Here is a 14130-nt window from a genome sequence, read left to right as displayed (position 1 = left end):
ACGCTGGGTGTTTGGGAGTGTGCAATGCCTCGAAATAAACGCGCGACAGAAGTGCAATGCACTTGTCGAGCACCACAGGCAAGGCTAAGCCGCCCTGGTCACGGGTACGGTGCAAGCGGGACTTCGCGACCCACCCCACCGAAGCGCCCCAGAGAAAACGGAACGCGTGCTTAGTGATGGCAGTACGAACTTGTGGTGGCGGCGTGGCAACGACTCCTAGGAACCACAAGCGACTGTAGTACCAGGCCGCTAGCAGATGAGCGCGAAAAGTGATGGGCAAATCAACAAACTTAAGCTGCCGCAGGACAGATCTGCAACGATTAAACAACCGTGGCCAATTTACGCTTGATATGCCAGTGCAATCAAAAGTCACACCAAGAATTTTGACTTCTGGCCTCACTGGAACACGGAAAGGGGCCCCGCAGGAAGGCTGGAGGTTCTAAAACAGTGCTGCACTTTTTTTATCTATTCAGTCTTGCCTCTGAAACAGCTCCGTAATTTTCATACGCCTTCAAAACAGGCCCTAGGGAACACTCGCGAGAAACGATCACAGAGATGTCGTCCGCGAACGCAAAAACAGGTGGAGGGCATCCATTGGGCAGTGGCAATGTAACAGGAAGCGAGCACAGTCTCTCGAGTAGAGGGCTGATGGCGATGGCGTACAAAGCGGGAGAGAGAGGACATCCTTGACTGACCCCACAAGCTAAATCAAAGGGGGACGACAGTCCGCCAGCGACAGAGACAACGCTTCTAGCGACCCTCTACAACGTTTCCACATACCTGACCCAAGCAATGGCGAACCCATATGCCCTCAGCCGAGAGAACAGGCATGCGTGTTGCACACAATCAAATGCTTTGGACTGATCGAAAGATGCCAGCACAGCGGGGGCCATTACCACTATTAATCCAGTGGATGGCATCGCGAAGAGCGATTCTATGAGGGTCTGATGATCTGCGCTCCTCAGTAAAGTTATCGGACGATAAGCATCTGGGTCCAGTTTTCGAGACTTGTCTTTGCACAGAAGAACAACAACACCATTCTGCATGCTGGGGCATAGCAACCCCTGGGTTAAGCAGATGTTAAAAACCCGAGTCGTGCAAGAACCAATCACGCTCCAGAAGCGTTTGTAGAACTCAACTGGGAGGCCATCAATGCCAGGGCACATTCCGCTCATCATTGAGGAGACAAACGCAAAAACTTCATTTTGCGTGAGCGGCCCTGAGTCAACATGCTCCATTTGTTTCGCCGGCAGTGGGCACTCCCGGCTGACAACAGGCTCGTCGTGAGGTGACTCCTGTTAAGGGCCGCGTAATGCTCACGCATTGCTTCCTGAATGTCACCGAGATCACTCAGAATTGAGCCGTCAGTTGACCGGAGCTCAGTAATTCCTAAGTCCGGATTTTCTGCCACATAGCGCTTGAGTAACACACGGGAGCAATATGGGAGCCTCCCGGCACCAGCGCACCACATTGCGTTGCGCAAGCGTGATTCAAACAGGGCTTTATCAGGGACTACTCGAAAACGAAAATATTGAAAGCGATATGAGGATGACATCGTCTTACAATATGAGTGGTGAGCTCTATACCTACAATATTGCGAAGTGTTCACCATCGTAGATGTACCACTGGGGACCAGGTTATAGCATGCCAGCAACATTGTCAACTCCCGAACAAAATGTTGGTGTTCAACAAGGAGACATCCCACACGGTTTGAGTTACAGTGCTAAAAAAAGAACATTATTTATCGTACTATAGCCACGTCAACATTAGCCAGACGTAACCTTTGCACTTACATAACACAGTACCCTGGAGCGGATGATTCCCAATGATGTTTTTGCAGGGATCGGAACCGGTATTTTTTTCGGTCCGGTTCGGTTCGGGTTCAGGCATATTGGTTCGGTTCGGGTTTAGCTCTGCGGAACCGAAATTATCAGCTTGAACCGGTTCAGGTATATCGGTTCGGTTCGGGTTCGGCTCAGGGAGAACCCCCCACGCACATACACAGACCAAAAAAATCGGTCAGCGATCGGGACATTTACAGGGATTTGAACCGTTACTTTTTTTCGGTCCCGGTTTAACCGATGCATGGGCAGTAATTTTGCTAAAAGAAAGCGAGCTTACGCTCACCGTATCCGGTTGAGAAAGGTGTGAGAACCGTTTCAGGTGAGTCAAAAAAAAAAAAAAAAAAAAGGTCAGTGAGTAGTACAATTATTTCACCTCTGAACCGATTCCTGAACCGGTAACCGTATGATTTTTTTTGGTTCAGTTCCGGTTCGGTTCAGGACATGCAAAAAAATTATTCTGGTTCGGTTCTGTTCCGGTTCGTCAGAAAATAACGTTTTTTTCCGGTTTTCGGTTCGGTTTCAGTTCCGGTTCCGATCCCTGTGTTTTTGTCCGCCTGAGAGAAGGCTGGAGGGAAGGAAACGCCCTGCATATGAGGATGTGTGGAAAAAAAAAATTGCCGTTCAAGGTTCTTCCCCTTAGGTTTTAAAGTAGGACTTAATGATACGAGAAGTGTATAAGGAAGCCGCCTAATCGACGCAAAGACAGGGGAAGGAAAATGTAGACGATCAGTGAACTACATACAAATACATTTTAACATTCAAATTAACGGGTCCCCCTGTCCCCCACTTCTTCCTGCTCTCCCCTCTCCATCTGTTCATGTTTATATGCCGCTCATAGCCGCAATTGCTTCGCGGCGCTAACACGAAACTTACCGTGTATTCATACGAGCGACATTCCCTCAGAAGCGGAAGATGCGAAAAGCGCGTCATAGCTTTCTGCTGTCACGTGACCGCAAGCGCTCAACGTCGCGTCTTCACGTATACTGCTAACCGTGGGGAATATCCTGCTACACAGCCACAAGATATTCCGTAGCAGACGACAGGAAAACACGCTGATGGTGTCGTCTGCTAAGTGTCGTCTGCTAAATGCGCAGTACGCCACTCCCGATATTTCGCACCGTGTGAATGCTCAACATAACACGGGACGGGACTTCGGCTCTGTGAGCAGTGTTTTCGCTTATTCTTCCACTAGAATATTCCGTGAGGATGTCGCTCGTGTGAATACACGGTAGAAATAAAAAATCAGAGGAGGAGAAGAAAATTATTGTTGTATACGTTACAGCCGATGATAGAACGTCGTTTCTTTGTTACCCGCCGTTGTAGTATGTATTGAGACTAGAGATACGCATCCCAACGTTTTTACAGCAATGCGCTTTTTTCTCGTCAAAAGCAAAGTAGTACAGCCACTGCATGGTTTGCATTTGCCCCTGCTTATTTCATGGATTCTTAACAATCAATATTTTTAGAATAAGCACAGCATAATAAGTAATAATATCCTTAACATGTAAACTGCAAGTCGAAGAACGTAGAGGGTTGAGTTAAGATCCACTTGGCAAAAATATAAAACACGGAAGCGTTCCTTTAATAGATACAAGCTTTCATGCAGTGGGACTGTAGTGAAAGCTTGCTGTAGTGAAATCAGTGAAAGCTTGCATCTATTAAAGGAAAGCTTAAGTGTTTTATGTTTTTCCTGTTATTTATGTAAACTGCAAGAACTATTTTATAAAAATCTGTCGCTAATACCGCCAAGAAGCCATCTGTTGGTTCCCAGTCCGAATGACAACCCGTCAAGTCAGTCGAAGCGATTCAGGTCGCCAGCAGTACGTGACACAACGACACCAGCGAAGCCGAACGTTGGTTGGAGTTGAAAAAAGACTCACAGCTTCTTGTTCTATTCTTTTTATGCGAAGTATACATGCGCTGGCTCCGAATATGAAAATCCAATACGAAATTCCACAAGCGTATTTGATTTGGTGCGCGGCATAATAGCGGTCAGGGTCAGTCGAGGGTCTCGTGACTAGCTAAGCGTAATCAGGGCCGGTGTTAGGGGTGTGCGGGGCCTGAGGCAAAGGCACATCGCGGGGCCTGTTTCACACGATAAAGTGCATACTTGATATTAAAAAAAAAGTAATCCCTGGTTGAGCCCCCCCCCCTCCTATCGCCGGCCCTGAGCGTAATGCTACTTCGGCCTGAGGCTTTTTACTTTTTTCGCTGAAAATGAGTAAAATGCTCGCGTTAGGTTTCCAAGCAATTTTTTAGTTCGTGTTCTGGTTCTTGTCCGCCTGGGTCAACTTGCGTGTCTAGAATATTCGTAAGTATAGGAACTCTCCACTGTCTCTGTCAGTGACTTGGCTGAACAAGATGTTTTCCGATGGCTTAGCTGGCCTTCGCATGATTGTGCTCCAGATAGGCAGAATATGGGCCTTATATGCTTCTTGTTATGATTTCCACCACTTTTCAAGCCAACATCGTCCATGATGTAGGGGGAAGGGTCTTTTACCACCGGTAACTGTCTCAAGCTCCATATTCGCATTTTAGTGATATTTAGTGATACCGAACCACAGATCCACAAGCCCAGAAATGTAACCTTTGGAACACTTTTCCCCGTCTGCATTATGAACCCCATGAGAATGCCCCTTCAATCACATTGCTTCTTCGAACACAACGTTGGGCTACAAATTCTTGACACCACGATAACCACAGCAGATTATCTTATCACGACACAAATTCACATGCATCCGAAACCAGTGAAAACTATGGGAAAGTGGGTATCGCGCATGGCATTCTGCCCGTTCACAGGGTGCCTGGGGAGGGGTGGTGGTGTAAATAGGGTGAGGGAGAGCGAAGGCTCGCGGTTTATTTGCCTGAAGGGAAAGGGGTGTCGTGTTTGCTCATGCGAGGCGCTCTCTTTTGGCATGAATCGCCCCAAAACATCGAGCTTTCTCTACACATACTTCCGCCAGCAACGGTTTGTACGCTGCACATCTCGGAGCATATACTTACTCGATAACACGGTAAGCATTTCTTAAAGTGTTGCTTTTCTGTATAACAACGATGATTCGGCGTCGGTCCTCTTCGAAGTCGCACGAGGCACGCATGCTGCCCACAATCTTTGGAGATTGTGCCGTTATCGTGTTTGCAGATTTCCGCAGTTTCGTACTGTTGTTTGGTGACGATTATCATGCACGTTTGTACTTCACATACAGCGCGTTCTGGTTCAGGAGTTGGTATTCATCTGTCTGTGGATACGTATTTATGCACTCTAAAAACAGAACTTCACCGCATAGCACACTGTGCGCCAACCATTGCCGTGAACGACATGATTATCGCTTCTGATTCGGAGAGGAGGGAGGGTGAGGGTTTTGAATTTAGATCTATGAAAATGCCACAAAAAGGCGTACGCCCCCCTCTCCCTTCGAATCAGAAGCGATAACAATATCATTCTTGGCAATGGTTGGTGCACAGCGTGCTATGCGGTGAAGTTCTGTTTTTACAGTGTGGGCATATATGCATTGGTAGCCGAGATGTATTTGGCACTCCCAAAAATTTCAGGTGAGGGGCAGATGCAAAAAAAAAAACAAAAAACAAAAAAAAACACACACACAAAAAAAAACAGGGAGGGTGCCCCCTGGGGGGGGGGGGTGTAAGACCTCCCCCCTGAGGTGGAAATTCTGCGCAAATTCCCGTATGAATAGACTTCCACCTGACATGCCACTGTTCCGGGATCAGTTTTAGCGTTAAGAGATGCAAGTCAATCCTTTTTTAAACGCGACTTCTCTGCAGTTCCGTGACGATGGCAATATCGAAAAAAACATAAGTCGATGGTTACTTCCCAGAACACGACACTTCCTCCAAAATCAGCGAAGCTTGAAGAGATATTACATTTCGCTTTGCATTCTGAGTCGTGTGATGACATCGCATGTTACGAGTCAGTGTTCCGCACGACTTGCCCCATACGTACAGAATGATGAATGAATGTTAAAGAAACGTATTCCACGGTGTCCCGTGTGCACAATAATATTTTACGCCTTTCAGACTGTAAACGGCGTGTTCTTGTAAATAATGCTTATTTTGATTCCGCAAACACAATTGAAAGGCGTGATATGTACCAGAGTTGGTAAAAGTTTTTGTAGAACACCCATCTGAAACAATATAAAGGTAGAAATCGAACCAGTGGAGGAACAGAAGTGACACGGACTGTTCTTCAGAGAACAGTTTTTTCAGACAACGAAGAACAGTTGTTCAGAGTACAGTCTCTGTTCGAAGATATCGGTGGCTGTCTCCTGAGGCTCCAGTGTTTTAAATAAAATGCACTCCTATGATATGGTGTTTTTTCAATATTCTCTCTTCTTCACAATATGTCCTTTGTAATGGTACTTCTTGTAGAATACGTCGTTTAGAAGGGTGGCGTGAAACTTACACCCCAAGGGTGCTTATAATTTACTGAAACGACTAAAATTTACTCCCCAGCACTCCATAAATTTCACATAAACTTCCAACGCAAGTTCCCTTTCGAGACTATAGTCTTAGAAATGAACTTCACCGCATAGCAGGCTCCTAGCCAACCATAATCTCGAATGATATCGTTATCAGACCTGGTTGGTTGAAAACGGGAGGCGTACGCCATTTTTGTGACAATTATGAACAGCATAAGTGTCACAAAAAAGGCGTACGCCTCCCGTTTTCAACAAATCAGGGCAGATAACGATATCATTCGAGATGATAGTTGGCTAGGAGCGTGCTATGTGGTGAAGTTCATTTTTAAGAGTGTAATCTACGTAATTGGGTACTCATGTAACCGCGACTAACTATGTCCCTTTCTGTATATGTATACTAATGGCCATGGCAATGCAACTCCCTAAATGATTAAACGTATACTCATTTTTTCGTCTTCTGAGAGCGTAGAACCAGTAGAACAGTTTTGTAACTCTGTCCGTACTCTCGAATGTTACTCCCTGGTGGTACAACGCGATGTTCGATCAATATCGCAAAGGGCGTTTCTGTTAGACGAGCATGCAGGCAAAATGACATGCAGAATTACGTTCACATTGCGCGTACCGGTATATGCGGAAAGATAGAGCTTCTGATAACGCTCTTCCTTCCTGCTTAAAGGCCGTACTTGACACTGAAGTCGGAATACTGCTTCCTGGTTGTGTACAAACCGGCTATGAGTGAATCACCGAAGGCTTAACTGTTTTGCTGTAGAGGACCGGTAAACGTACATCGTGGTGAATGTACAACGGTCCCAGCGCTACGCGTTTGTCAGTACTCAGTATAGGTTTCATGTGAAAGAAGCATTTCCGTTATTGAAAGGTGGTCTTGTAGTCCTGTGAACATAGTGCACAGCGATTAAATGAGTTGTTCTTGCGTTATTCCATGTGAATCTTCTGTCTTTGTTTCTTGCAAGACAGTGCTTCCCAATGTATGTTTTACGACAATTGTATTTTACTCCGATTCAATCACCCTTAATCTACTGTGTGTGTTCACGGGGTTGCGCATATCCAACATATCTTGAACGTCTATTTAAACTGCAAAAGAGATCTATAAGATTCATAACGTTCTGGAATCGCTGTGCCCGTTCGGCGAAACTTGTTCGTCAGTTAAAGGTTCTGCCTTTTCCTGATCTTGTACGTGAGCGATAGGTGCAGTTGATCTCTTCAGTTGTCGCTAGAATTCAACCTTTGAATTGTTTTCTGTTTCAGCAAAGTCAGCGGTGCAACAGAAGTGTTACTTGTAATGACTTTATGCTGTATCGTCCGAACAGTGTATATGGTACGCGCGTAACTGCCTGTCTTGGCCCCAAAATTTGGAATACATTGCCGACAGAATTAAGAGACGCCAATTGTACGCGTAAGAAGTTACGTGAATATATAATTAGAACCGCATCAGAGTCATCATCATAAGGCATCATAATCACAACCGCAGGAGGGGGACATAGCAAGCGTTATTGTTCTTTTAAAGTTCGCGCGCTCTAAAGCCGCTCGCGCAAGAGCTGGTGGCGAATGACAGGCGAAGTGATGTAACGCGCGCACCAGCTCGCGCGGCTGTGTAGTTAGCGCGCTGGCCATGTCACGTCGAGACTGTGAGGTACCCGGGTTCGAATCTCGGTGCCAGCTGTGCTGTATGGGTTTTTTCCTGGGTTCTCCCTCAGACTGCTGTCGGACATACGCCGGCAAAGTTTCCTTAGAAGTCGGCCTAGGACGCACATTCCCCCAGGGCGTTAGTCGTGGCGTTGCCCACCTCTGTGAGGCCAACATCGGCGAGTTGTTTCATTAGCACCACCACAACCACCATTTAACGGGGGTAACGACACGGTGAAGATCGGGCTCCCGCAGGAGATAGCAGCGTACTGGTTTTTCTATAGAGACCATCGAATGGCACTGCAGCACTGCATATTGCTCGCTTCTCGCTATACTGTGATACCAAAATCAGTGTACACAGTCGACTTTAAACAGTATACAGGCTGAGACGTTGTAATCCATAGGTGGGGAGTAACGCGTTACAAAGTAGTGCGTTACCGGTAACGCGTTATATTCGAGTAGTGAAATATGGTAACGCATTACATTTGGGAGACAAGTAATGAGTAACGTAACGTCATTACATTTTTACTAACTAACGCGTAACGGCGTTATGCGTTACTGCCTCTTTAGGAACAAATTGCTTCATCTTCTAAACTTGAAAGCTTGAGCGAGGACCGTGCCTGTAGAATCCGGGAAAATCCCCGATTTTTTCTATTCATCTTCAACAATGATAAGAGGTCACATCGGCACCCGCGAAGAACGCAAAAGGACTATTGACCTACCCTGGTTCAGATGTCACCTTTGTTTACCACCTCTATTTTTCACTCCCTCTGGTATTTTTCGGACGAATGGGGTAAAAGCGACAGAAAAATATCCTCTACCGTACGAACAAGTAACAAAGTACCAAGGGATTCGCTGTTTGGATTTGTACTGTGTGCGATAAAAGGTCACCGTCTGCGTCAACCTTGACAAGCAGCACGCACTTGTCGTTAGGAGTCCGCTCAGCCACACAGATGAAAATTTTGAGCGTCCACTACTTCTGCGTTGCAATAAATCGTACATGTAAGTTTTGTTCATGCGTTTGTGCACAACATTGCGTGTATTGATCTGCGGAACGCACTTGTGTGACTCAACCAAAAATGGTACATATTATAAGGACAACTGGCGAAGTAATGCAAAAGTAACGGCATTACTTATCAGAAGTAACGGCGTTAGTAACGCGTTACCTACTATCGCAACAGTAACGAATAATGTAACGCGTTATTTTTTGAAAAAGTAGTGAGTAACGGTAGTGCACTACAAAATAAAAGTAACTTCCCCACCTATGTTGTAATCTATATGCTCACGTAAAAACGAGAGGTAGGAGGAACGTCAGTCAACAAGTAACGGTGAAAAAGAAATGATAAAAGTGCACAAAGAAGTTGTTCCCAAGAAAAGTCCAAATTACAGGTTCCTGTTTTTTTATTTTTTTATTTACTGTTTCTCAACGTCACTGCGAGCTTTCCTCATTACCCTCGATGACATTCTACCCTCCTCCCTCTTGAAGCAGGAGCTGGTTCTATCACGTGGGTCACTTAAGTGTCATTTCATGGAAATGGGGCTCCTTTTAGGCGACGTTGCGTCATGCATGACGTCAGGCGTTGACTTTACTGCAGGAATAAAAAAAGAAACGAAAAAGAAGCAGTACCTTTTGGAGGAGCCTCGGATTTCGGAGCAGAAATGTTGGTGAACATCGCCGTCTTCGGTCTCTGTGCGTTGGCGACAGTGTCGTCTGCTGCAGAAGCAGACGACAAAGCGAAGCAGGAATCTCCGACGGAGCATCCCCGTGTCAAGAAACCCTTCAACCTTGGAATTAATATTCCGTAAGTGTCTTCAGTTTTTGTTTATGACGGGTTCGGACAATGACTGAATCTGAAAAATGCACATACTGTGCCGGAATATTTGGAGACCGCCGCTAACCTGCCTACTGTAGATGTCGTCTGCTAACCTGCCTATTGTGGATGTCGTCTGCTAAACTGCCGTGGCTTTCTCCAGTGGCTTTTGTCTGGTTCCGGGGCATTCAATTTGCGTTAATTTTTCATTCCGAACGTATTCTCAAATCCAAACCTCTGTCGAAGTGTCCGTGAAGTACAAGATTTTAAACGTTTACCCTAATATGTTCTTACGAATCAAATTCCCGAAGCAGGAAATTGGTTAAGTAACTTCCGAAAGTCTGGTCTGTCCTGTGTCTGGTGAGTGAAAACCGACATTGGCAATCAGAATCGCAGAACCGTTGACACAGAAAATCCTAGTAACCTTGCTCCAAGGAGTGCACACAATACAACGTCAACATCTGCGCACTTTCTATTTACATTGTACCATGGACGAGTCTTGTGAGAGTGAGTTAGTGAGACGCTCACGTGAAAGGATTTTCTTTGCAGACACATCTTCAATATGAAGTTGCTGACTGGAAGTGAAGGTACCGGGTAAGTTAACGGGCTTTTACGCATCGACTCTTTCTTTCACGACATATGTTTGCCCAACGGTCTGCCACGCTCCATGTGTGCCTTTGAGCGTCTGGATGACCTCAAATGTGCCCCAGCAATTGGTCGTTCCAAAGCTGTTTGAATGCTTCCAGACAAACTAATGTTTTGTTTGCAGCTCTGCGAAGTTGTTTGTTCAGTAGCCATTAAAACAGGAAGTGGTCACTTCCGGTGCTTTCATGACTTCACTTTACGGACCCAGCCCTCTAGCTGCTACGGTAAACAACTCCATCGAAAAATCGTAGAGCTTCACAGCACAGTACTGTAGCGTTTGGCGATGACGTTTACGGCTTTGTTTTCCGGGTAATTTTTTTTTTGTAGACATAATAATACGTACGTTTTTTTTTCTTCTTTAGTTTACTTGGCTCGAGGTTGCATAAGCGGTGAATGTTAACGCTATTCTTTTCAAAATTGTTCTATGAAAACAGGTTAGGAGCAGACTTGTACAAAATACTGCGCAAACGTATTTAAAATAAGATACTAAATACTCTACGGAAAAAGTATTTAAAATAGAGTACAAAATACTCAAAACTGAAAGTAATTTGAGTAGAGTACTAAATACTCTAAGAAGTATTTAAGATACTCTTTAAAGTACTTTAGTATTAGCAGTAAGTGAAACGCGTATTCTGAACGTGGCCTTACAAATGAAAGGAATAAACTTCATCAGCAATGCATCTTTCATTTGAAACGTCTTGGTGTCAAGTAATGCTTGGTGAACTTTGGTGAACCCAAATAAACGTTGTTGATATGTTCTGACCCAAAACTTCGTAATCCCTCCTGTATGTCGGTTCGGGTCTTTCAACCTCTGGCACGTGTTTATTGCTTTGATGACAAAGGAACTAAATGCCGGGATTTTCTTGTACCTAATCCCCTGACGATTCACCTGACAATATGAATAGGAACGGTTTTCGGACGAAGTTGGCTATTGACAAGCAAAGCCAGGCTTTGGACCAGCCTATTGTACAAGAGGATAAATGACAAATTCCCGAATTCCCGAAAAAAAGAAAAAGGGGGTTAAATTCCAGTGAGCTGAAAATCTCGGCACGGCGGGAAGCGTGCTGGATATGGCTTGACGAGGAAGGAAAGTATTTTGAGTACTGAGTAGCAAATACCGAAAAAAGTATTTTAAATACATTAAAAATACTTGTCGCAAAAAGTATTGAGTAGACTACCAAAATACCGGAAAAAGTATTTAAAATACTGTATTTTGAGTACGTACTCAAGATACGTACAAGTCTGGTTAGGAGCTCCTCCTGGTATCATGAGACAGCCATATACGCTGTACTCAGGTGCAGCGCTTGAGTTCAGCTGTTTATGCAATCGTCTAGACGGCGTATGTTTTGTGTAGAGACCAAACACGCGAACAGAATTGTCCTGATCGTTTGCACGATCTGTAGAGCGAGAATGCAGATCCGGCGACACGAAAAAATAAAAAAACGAAAGAGAGAGAGAGAGAGAAAGAAAACCCTCTGCTCTTGGAGTATGTTCTGTTCCCGTCGTTGGGCACCGTTTGAACCATTCAAGGGTGCACGAAGTGACAAGATGTTCTGTACGGACGACGAGATAGAAGGGGACGAGGCATATTCGATTACCCAGCCGATCAGGAAGATTCTTTGGACGCGTTAAGTAGCAGCTCGGCAGAGCGCACTCCGTCCGCTCTGTCTCTCGCCCTCCCGGGAGCCTCAACTGAGCGGGCTTATAAACCAAGGGAGCGTCGCTTGTGCAAAGCGCCTCTGGGTGTCACTGAATGTCCTTTTCCAGTAGAGCCTGTTTAACAGGTACTGTTCAACTTTACTCATAACTGTATCAATATCCTGAATACCTTCTATCCGAGGAATGTGTTTTGGATCCCCGCAATCGGCTTGGAAACCAAAGGACCGAACATACTTCAAGCGAGCAGCACAGCACATAGACGGAGTAAGAGAAAGAATCCCTGCTTGTGTGCTGTGTGCGTTGCCCAAGGCATTCAAAGTGTACCAGCTGACTCAATAATTTGTGCTTTGAAGAAATCATGCTGCACAAAATAATAATAATATACCTCGTTTCTCTAGAAATACACAAAGTTCAACAAATATACAAAAAAATAAATATTTAGTCCCATATGTTACTGACCCACCAGCATTGATTATTTATCTATCCAACAAGTGACTGTGTGTGGAAACGCGCGATTTCGTTTTTTAATCTAGCGTTTATCAGAACTCTGGACACTTCATAGAACAGTAGAGACAACGTATTTGAATTTCAGCGTCAGTAAAAGGAACAGAAGCAGAAAACGTACCGCTATATGGCGCACCCTTTTTCACGGGGAATCCAGATGTTACCGAAGGAGAGATAAACTTAGCTGCATTGGCGCACTCTCTTAAAGCAGAGCTTCACCGCATAACACGATCCTAGCCCATCGTCATCCAGAATCACACTATTCTCTTCCCAGATTTTTTTAAATTATAACTGCATAAATGTCACAAAGAGGCGCACGCCTCGTGCTTTCCAGAAACTGAATCATGCTGTGTAATGGTCTGCGTTCAGCGTGCGCTGTGATGTATGTGTCTCTATAGACCTCTACCTGAGAAACGTCATCACGACGTTGGTACAGACTGAAACTGAAACAAATCGGAAGTGAGGGCTGGGTTCCACGAAGACCGTGGCCTTCGGGCGCGACCTTGTTCGCCCCCTAGCTTCGAGCGAAGTTCACCAAACTCTACCAAATTGGTGGTGCTGTGACGTCATTTGTTTACAAACAAGGAGAGGTCTACTCGCACAGCGAACATTTATACTCTTGAGCCGAGAGTGTAGGAGGTCGAACTCGAGGAGAGCTTTTGGACATTGACCTTTGAAATCAAGACATGCAGTAATATGTATCTTTAAAGCACGGCAGACTGAGAACTAGGATGGACACTCATTTCCTCACAACAGGTTGGGCATCGATATTCCCGCCATCTTCAAACTGAGGCTGGGAAGCCAACACGGGACAGCAGCAGGTCTTCAAGGATCGAAGCCCGGCGCAGGTCTTCTCATCAACTTGTTCGGCAGCGACATCGTAAACAGCAGGCGTCCACCCGGCTACCTCCGTCCAGAAGCTGACTACGACACGGACTTGAGGGAAGCCAAGAAGAACTGAAGAAGCCTAAGATGCAACGGAGTCCCTGCCTCGCTGTTAGAGTACTATAGGTTGACAGGTTCCTGTAATTTTTCCGTCCATTTTAACATGGAATTATTATCGTTTTATTTCCAGACATTGTAAGATATATGCACGTTTGGTCCAGATTAAAATTTATCGCAAGGCGACGTTCGCATGCGCCGTCTGGTTCCTTTGAAGTCACAGCAGCGGCGCGTGCTTATTGTCCACTGGAAGAGAGGAAAGCGTAACCATGACGGCGATTCGCGCAAGTGGGCCAAAGGAGGAAGTGACGTTAATTATACTCACAATAGTGGCTGGCAAAGAATACGCCCGCGGTGACGCCCAATGTAGTGACGACAACCAGCGCCACCAGGGTGCAGATCATGCGCAGAAGCGGTGCTCCCTCTGACTGCATTCCGCCAGGTTGTATCCTGCGTATGAGTTACACTCGGCCTTACACTCGAAAAAATGAACTTCACCGCATAGCACGCTCTGCGCCAACCATTGCCACGAATGCTAGGGTTTGTCGCGTCTGATTCGAAGAGAGAGGGAGGCATACGCCTTTTTGTGTCAATTATCATATATCCAAATTGACACAAAAAGGCGTACGCCTCCCTCTATCCTCG

At 45.5% G+C, this 14130-nt stretch overlaps 1 protein-coding gene across 1 annotated transcript; it reads left to right on the top strand.

Moving 5' to 3' along the window:
• Positions 1 to 4793: 4793 nt before the first annotated feature.
• Positions 4794 to 13671, top strand: LOC135398127 (uncharacterized). The gene is made up of 4 exons (XM_064629556.1): positions 4794 to 4858; positions 9520 to 9726; positions 10285 to 10329; positions 13300 to 13671. The coding sequence occupies exons 2-4, from the start codon at positions 9584 to 9586 to the stop codon at positions 13502 to 13504; spliced, it is 393 nt and encodes a 130-aa protein (XP_064485626.1). The 5' UTR covers positions 4794 to 4858; positions 9520 to 9583; the 3' UTR covers positions 13505 to 13671.
• The last annotated feature ends 459 nt before the right edge of the window (positions 13672 to 14130 follow it).

Source organism: Ornithodoros turicata, chromosome 6, assembly GCF_037126465.1.
Source record: "Ornithodoros turicata isolate Travis chromosome 6, ASM3712646v1, whole genome shotgun sequence".
Classification (NCBI taxonomy): Eukaryota; Metazoa; Arthropoda; class Arachnida; order Ixodida; family Argasidae; genus Ornithodoros; species Ornithodoros turicata.
Note: the sequence above shows the minus strand (reverse complement) of the source record. Positions and strands in the feature narration are given on the sequence as shown.

Coding starts and splice junctions, on each gene's coding strand:
- LOC135398127 (XM_064629556.1), top strand. CDS start 9,584: ATGTTGGTGAACATCGCCGTCTTCGGTCTCTGTGCGTTGGCGACAGTG. Junction 9,727..10,284: donor AACCTTGGAATTAATATTCC/GTAAGTGTCTTC, acceptor TTTTCTTTGCAG/ACACATCTTCAATATGAAGT. Junction 10,330..13,299: donor ACTGGAAGTGAAGGTACCGG/GTAAGTTAACGG, acceptor TCCTCACAACAG/GTTGGGCATCGATATTCCCG.